Source organism: Myotis lucifugus, unplaced genomic scaffold, assembly GCF_000147115.1.
Source record: "Myotis lucifugus unplaced genomic scaffold, Myoluc2.0 scaffold_377, whole genome shotgun sequence".
NCBI lineage: Eukaryota > Metazoa > Chordata > Mammalia > Chiroptera > Vespertilionidae > Myotis > Myotis lucifugus.
Genome location: NW_005871425.1, coordinates 911,709 through 918,961, shown reverse-complemented (window position 1 = coordinate 918,961; position 7,253 = coordinate 911,709). Strand labels below are relative to the sequence as shown.

Here is a 7,253-nt window from a genome sequence, read left to right as displayed (position 1 = left end):
ATAATCATAACTTAAAAATAATCGTGAATCAAAAGGTGACTGGTAGTGTCTTTTAGGCATGAAGAGACTGGCTTAGAAAAGTGACTACTGCTTCTACCACACACAGCGAGGATTGAGTTACAGACACACTGAATCATGTCTCTTGCACAGATGGTCTCTAGTTACATAAAACAGGTAATCAGCAGCACGATTGAGACGAACCCCTAAATACATGCTTGAGAGAAAGTGGGTTTTTTTCCTTCATTAAGAGCTCTACTATCTGAATAATCATTAAGCTACCATGATTTACTGTTTTACTGTCCCCCCTCCCCCCCGGGTGAAAACACAATAGACCTCCATGTCCATAAACATGATGAAGCAGTCAGAATTTGCTTGGTTTTAGGCGAGGTATCAGCTCGGAGGTTGGTGCTGGGATGCTGGGAGGGAGCGGGGGAGGGAAACCCAATGCTGGGCTGGGAGCAGTTCCAGGTGCACTGGGCCTCCCCCTCCGACTGCCTTGTCCCCGTTTGGATCTCAGCTTTACAAAGCATTTAACACCACTTTAAGTTAATGGTCTTTTTATTGGAAAAAAAAATAAAATAAAAAGACTAGCATTTACACAACTTGGAATGGACGTTAAATGGTAATTTCTTGAACAGCAATGTTGATGGTTGTGCTGAAGTCCACAGCCACAGCCTACCTCTGCTGGCTCCAAGTCACGGTTCAGGAGGTTTTAAAAACAGAGAGTCCAAAGATGCTCCCTTGGTAAAAGTTTCTTTTTTAAAAATTTGTGTGAATGGTGACAGCCTGACACCCGTTTCGCGCTAGCACAATGCAGACAACGCTAAACCAACACACGTGGGCATGCCACCAGGACGCCTCACCGTCACCACGGGCCGGGGCACATGGGAGTACAAGAGGGACCATCCTCCTGCTAGCGGGGCTACGTCTAGACAGTTTATCCTTCACCCATTTTTCTACACAACAGCCTGAGGTAAACCAATTTTAAATGTGTTTGCTTTCAGCAAACCAAGCTAGGACAATTTCTACTAACAAACTGAACTAGAACCCATCTGAATAGGTTTTGAATTTGTTTTTTCGTTTTTCGTTTTTAATACAAATGCCTGACTGTGCTCAATTGTCAAGCTGCATGCATGAAAAACTGGCCAGCCCAAACAGTGTATTAATCATTAGCAAATGGAACTGCGAGGAGTCCACTAAGTGCTTCCTTATCGTTAAAGGTAGTACGAGGATTTATACTGTAAAACTGATGTGTAGCTTGATCTTTTAGGGGACAGGACCACCAACCAATACATGCAGATTTTGTGTGTGTGTGGACAGAAGGTACTTTTGACATTCAGTTTTGCTATATAGAAACAGAATGAGTAAATGATTTTTTTTTTTTTTTGCAAGAGGTAAGTAAAAGATTCAATTTGATTCTTCTAGAGGTGGGGAAAAGTTGAAAGTAGGTCTTCATTTTGCAGTCATCATCTGTACGAATTCTGAAAAGACAAATAGTCATAACTCAGTTATCTTCAAAAGCAGCTTTATGAACCCACCATCTCTGCTCTGCGTTAAAAAAAAAATTAGTGCATGTCTAGTGAAACAGTTACCTTGTTTATAGATTCTGAAGGGAAGACTCTTAAAAACTAAGCTAAAGAAACACTGTTTTACCTTCATAGTTGACTTGTCCATCTCCATCAATATCTGCTTCTCTGATCATTTCATCTACTTCTTCATCTGTTAGTTTTTCTCCTAAGTTTGTCATGACATGACGTAGTTCTGCCGCACTGATGTACCCATTGCCATCCTGTGAACATTCAGAAATTATTAGCAATAGGGGCTGATAGTGGGTCAGTGTGGGCAAATAGGTCTTTGACTCAATTATGCCCTCTCAAGTTACTGCCAACTCTGCTCTCGTCGACAATTCGATCTCCAGTCCCCTCCTCTACCCACTACGTACATGCAGTCTGCGAGGGCAGAATACACAGGGGGGTTTCCAAAGCTAATAGAAATTTCCCCAATCAAGAAACTTGGTTCAAATTTTCTCAGCTATTTATTATGCTTTCCCTTACTCGATAAAGTTACTGCAATAAGTCGGGGTTATTTGAAAGTGAGATTTCAGAGGTTCGGGCAGTTAGGTAAGTGTTCTAACTAGAACAGATTGTTGAAGCTTTTAGCAAGGAGAGCAAAAAAGCAGTACTTAAGTACCATCTGCAATGCAGATGCAGGATTACCTTGTCAAAGACTCGGAATGCCTCGCGGATTTCTTCTTCGCTGTCTGTATCTTTCATTTTTCTAGCCATCATAGTCAAAAATTCTGGGAAGTCAATGGTGCCATTGCCTCAAGTGAAAACAAAAAGTTTGTGTAAAATAAGTGCTCCAGCAATGCTCCTCTGCAGTAATAATTTTAGAACCACTTTATGGAATGGTAAGCGCTTGCTAGGACAAACTGCTAAATTATTTTATTTGGTTGAACCATGTGTAAGTTTAAACTGTTGCAATACGACACAGGGCGATTTCACATGATTCAAATTAACAATCAATGCCCTGCACAGCATTTAAGAATGCAAAGGAAACTGCGTATACAGAACCATGACCACTGAAGGGGGTTGTTCGGTTCAGGAGAAAAAAGCACACAGCACTGAAGGCGGACTCTTTCCGCTCCCAAGGGAAGCATTCCAGATTGTCTCTCCCGCACTCCCCTCCCGCCCCCGCTCCAAGTTAGGGCAATCAGAGGGAGCCAACTCGCCCTTGGCTAGTGGTGCTGGTCAAGGCCTAGATTTGGGCCCCCAGGGATGAAAAGGATCATGAGGGGGACAAACTGACTTTATTATGCCATGGACCATAAGGCGTTAGAACGTCTTCTCCGGGGGCATTTCTCAGCCACGTTATGAGAAGTCACCTAATGGCTTTCTCCCCACTCAGTATCTTTATTTCCCATTAAGGGCAAAACTCAGAAGTGTTTTCACAGCTCAGACCATTAACATGAGAAAACTGTGTCAAAAGAATCTGTTCTATGGCCAATCTTCCAAACAACCCCTCTGATACGAAGTGTTAGATGAACTCGCCAGAGACAAACCACTCGATTAACAATGTAACTTGAATTAAGAGGAAATAAAGTTAAACTAGAAGGAGAAAGCTTTAGGTCAAGCTCCTCATTTTCACCAGTACCTTTAAATCAAAACAGTAATTCAACAGATCCTCTCAAGTTCTTTTGGCCTCACTCACGTAAAGCATTATTGATATTCATGCAAGTCAATATTAAGTATTTAGCATGCTCACAGCCAAGCAGAGATGCATGTCCTCAGGCATCATCATATTTATTCACTGTGAATACCAGATTCTGTCACCAGGACCTCTCACCACACCCCCCACCCCCTTGTTCCAAACAAATCTCGGGGAGCCTAATATGCTCTGCCAGTCCCGAAGCTCAGTTCCCCAGGGTTTACTGGAGAAACTTGATAACCTTAGCACACTGGAGAGAACTATGGACAACCTCTTTTTCCAAAGCAATATTAAGGCTGAAAACAGTCTTTAGAAATAGTGTGAATGGGCTAAAACCATCGTTAAAGAGTTTAACCAAAGCCCCTGCTTCTAAATGTACGTGACACATCTGACTCAACTTTTATCACCTTTCAAAACCCAATTTTTAAATGACTACTATCAAGTCAATCATCTAGAAAGTAGTCCAGATCCAAATTCTTCTTAGATCACCTTTTAAAAATGTCCTACAATGTTGTGTAGTACATTTACTAGTGTGTGTGTGTATGTGTGTGTGTATATGTATACGATTTTTTGGAGGGGGTCTCAAAAACTGTTTACTGATAGAAGCAAGCAATAAAAGATCCATTGCCCACTGTTCTAGAATTCAGAAGACGAACAATTGGTGACCAACTGCTACAGGGGTTCTTGCTTGTTCCTTCCTGCCCCAGGCCTTATACATCCTCTCCTTCTGTTAGATTCTGCAGCTCTATTCCCTAGTCCATCACGACCCCACACCTCCAAGCCTCACAAGGACTCAAAAATTCTCTTCAATAAACACATCTACAGCTCACACTGTATCCAATTCTGTTAGCATCTAACAATGCTCTTCACCTCCTCTTAGAGACAATAAGCTTGTTAAAAAGGTCGATGGCTATTTGTCTTTTACTTCCCCACAGAATTCAGTGCAGACTCATGGGCCAGTTGATAAAAGACTGAGCTGTAGGTCACGGCAGGTAGAAAAGAACAATACAGTGATCCGATCCAGGAAACGTTCTAGCCGGTGAGCAGGGCAAAAGGCAGGCCCATAATCTCCTATTTACATTGTCAGTGACCAGAAGGCAACCACAGAAAAGATCTTTGCACATTTGTTTTGCTGTGGGACCTGAGAGACGATCCCGTAACATATCTGAACTTGAATGAACACTGGTGCTCATTCATAGTTCTAAAGCCCTTACCATCAGCATCCACTTCATTGATCATATCCTGCAATTCGGCTTCTGTTGGGTTCTGACCCAGTGACCTCATGACGGTGCCAAGTTCCTTTGTTGTGATGGTCCCATCGCCATCTTTGTCAAATAGGGAGAAAGCTTCCTTGAATTCTGAAAACAAAAGTTTACCTTTTAGAACGAATGTCTGCACCCAAGCCAGCCACAACGCACACTTCCCTGGGGCTTGCCAAAGCAAGGGGTCCAAGGTGTGCAAGCTATCTGAAACTGCCTGGCTTTATCTACTGAAATAAAGACTACAACAGTCCTATTTGACTGGCCTCTATACAGCAGACCGTAAAGCAAACACTGCTCCTGTTAACCAGCTCCATAAAACCACAGTATTCTCACATTTTTAAAGGCTAAGTTTGAACACACTGAAATGAGAACAAGATTGGTCTGTGTCCCCTTAAGGTCCCTTCCTGTTAAAATGTCTACAGCCATACGAAGGCCTTGTTTCCCTAGCAACATGACGGTTACTAAAATGTGCATTCCAGGCAGCCAGTGTGTTCTCTCTACAGGGCATTCAGAATATTCCAAAGGCATTTCTGGTTTCCTAAGGAGAAACCATCCCAAAAAAGTCCTCCAGGGAATATTAAAATCTAAACTAAAACAACTCCCTTCCCAATTATTATAATGGTCCCAACACTCATTTTCACCCATTCCCATAGATTTTAGAATAGCAAGCACAGGTTTTCAAGGTGGATTACTAAAAGACCTGTGACATAAAAATTCCAAACTACGTGTCTGAGTGGTAAACTCAGCGCAATCTCATTATATACAAAACCTCGCCCCGTGAAACGTAGTGGGCTACTCCAGAGCGTAACAAATGGATAGTCTTAGTTCTGCGTCCTTTCACTGTATCTCCAAAATACTGGCGAGGAGTAACATCTCACCTAAATACTTCTGCTTGTTTTCATTTATATAGATTCTTAGAGAACTGTTCATATTACAGGGGAGAGGGACTGACTGATGCCTAGCTCTGGCCTGCTGGGGACTTCCTAAAGCCATGGACTTACCAGCAATCTGTTCTTCAGTCAGTTGATCCGCCTACATGGAGAAAGAAAAGGCTGTAATTCAATCTACAACACTGAGATCAACACTTGCTCCCATTACACTTTTAATAGTGACCTTCTGTCAATATTTTAAAAATGTCAACTGTTTGAAGACTTTAGCACGGTCATTTAATGAAAACAAAAATAAAGAAAACTCTTAATGCTGTTTTTTTGTTAAAAAAAAAAAAAAAAAAAAAGGATGACAAGGAAGTGAGGAAGTGACAGCTCCCTTGAGGTTTTCCTGTCTGGGCCTAGGGCTGTGCGGTGAGGTCTAACTAGGAAGGGTCAGTTCATAACTTGAAAAAGGGCACCTCTAGTGGCAAAGGGTCCCACAGCACGGGCTGCAGCAGCAGCAGCAGGCGCTGAGAAAGAAGAGCGCCACCTACTGCACCGGGCGCCGCAGTCCCCGCTTCCGCCCCAGCAGGGACCTCGCCTGACGCTGCTGTCACCGCAGCCAGGATCTGGATCGGTCCAGGGGCAGGCAGGCTTTTAGCGCACCTTGCGCATTGCTGCGGGCAGGCACTCCAATCTCCAAACCGGCGTTACATAATGGCACTGGGTTGGATTAACGGGCTTTTACATTCGTTTTATGAGATACAATTAGGAGGGGAAAATAAATATACCGCAATGGGTTATCCCGCTAACTCCATTTCCATGTAGTAAATGCTTTCAATCATTTAAATTAGGCAGTTATTCGTTAAAAGTCCACCATTTGCAATGGCTTAATGCCCTCTGTCAAAGTATCCCGACTCAGAAGCCGGGAAGGGAGGGGGGGATGGAACCTCCGATAAGTGAGCTGTTACAAAACTGCAAATGGGCAGTGCACCGAAAACTACACGATTATGAGACTAATCTCTTTTCTGGAGAGGAGGAACTCTGCTGGAGGATGTTTCCCGACCTTAAAGATGACAACAGAGCTGCTCACAACGAACATTTTACTGGAGGTGGTAATGGGCACGGAGGTAACTCTCACCGCAACATGGAAGCTGCATCTCCAGCCAGGGGAATTGGACAGCTAATATGTATTTTTATTTTAATGAAGGGCACCTAATGAAGCCAGCTACAAAACAGGTCCTATCAGAAAGCTGACGGTGTTAAGTCTATTCTAACTCTTAAATGAAAACTTTCACAAAGAGGAACGGTGTTCCAATATATGGAAAACTTTTTTTTTTCCGTATTAGGACTGAGTCTTCTTCCTTTCTACCCCAGTGACTGCCTAATAGGTTTTCTTTATGTCGAACGAGGGAGACGCGATGATTTATGTAACGCCGGAGCAGCGTCTGTCTTGTACAACAGGAAGCGCTGCCACACCTCGAAAGAGAAGCTGTCACCCTTACCGGGGAGCACGGTCCCTCCACGCGGCAGAGCTGTCATGTTAGAGGGGCTATTATTGCGAGCATCAGCCTTCCTCGACAAAGGAACATCGCCCGATGGCACTGGCCTTGGGGACAAGGGTGCCCCGAAACTGCCAGAGGGCCATCTCCCTACCCAGCCCAGCCAGAAAACGCTGCGGGTGATGTCAGCCCAGCGCAGGGAGGAAGGGGGCTGTGAGCACACACCCAGCGAGGCGCACAGGCGCATCTGGCAATCTCCAAGCCGCAGAGAAAGCGGAAATGTAGAGGGCATCTCCCTGCGGACTGGGAAGTGGCGCCGAGTGGGGAAACGCAACGCGAGGGGCCTGCCAGGGGTGCGCGCCCCAAGGGCAGACGAGGGGCCAGGGGATGGCCCCAGCGCGGGGGGTGGGAGA

At 44.4% G+C, this 7,253-nt stretch overlaps 1 protein-coding gene across 1 annotated transcript in view; it reads right to left on the bottom strand.

Annotated features, from left to right (window-relative positions):
• Window positions 1-540: 540 nt before the first annotated feature.
• The window catches only part of CALM1 (calmodulin 1), a 7,875-nt gene continuing 1,162 nt past the window's right edge, over window positions 541-7,253 (bottom strand). The window contains exons 2-6 of the mRNA XM_006101677.2: window positions 5,471-5,501; window positions 4,422-4,565; window positions 2,217-2,323; window positions 1,654-1,789; window positions 541-1,481 (exon numbers count right to left, since the gene is read on the bottom strand). Of these exons, the coding sequence (XP_006101739.1) occupies window positions 1,453-1,481; window positions 1,654-1,789; window positions 2,217-2,323; window positions 4,422-4,565; window positions 5,471-5,501 (447 nt within the window). The 3' untranslated portion in view covers window positions 541-1,452. The remainder of the gene's footprint in view (window positions 1,482-1,653; window positions 1,790-2,216; window positions 2,324-4,421; window positions 4,566-5,470; window positions 5,502-7,253) is intronic.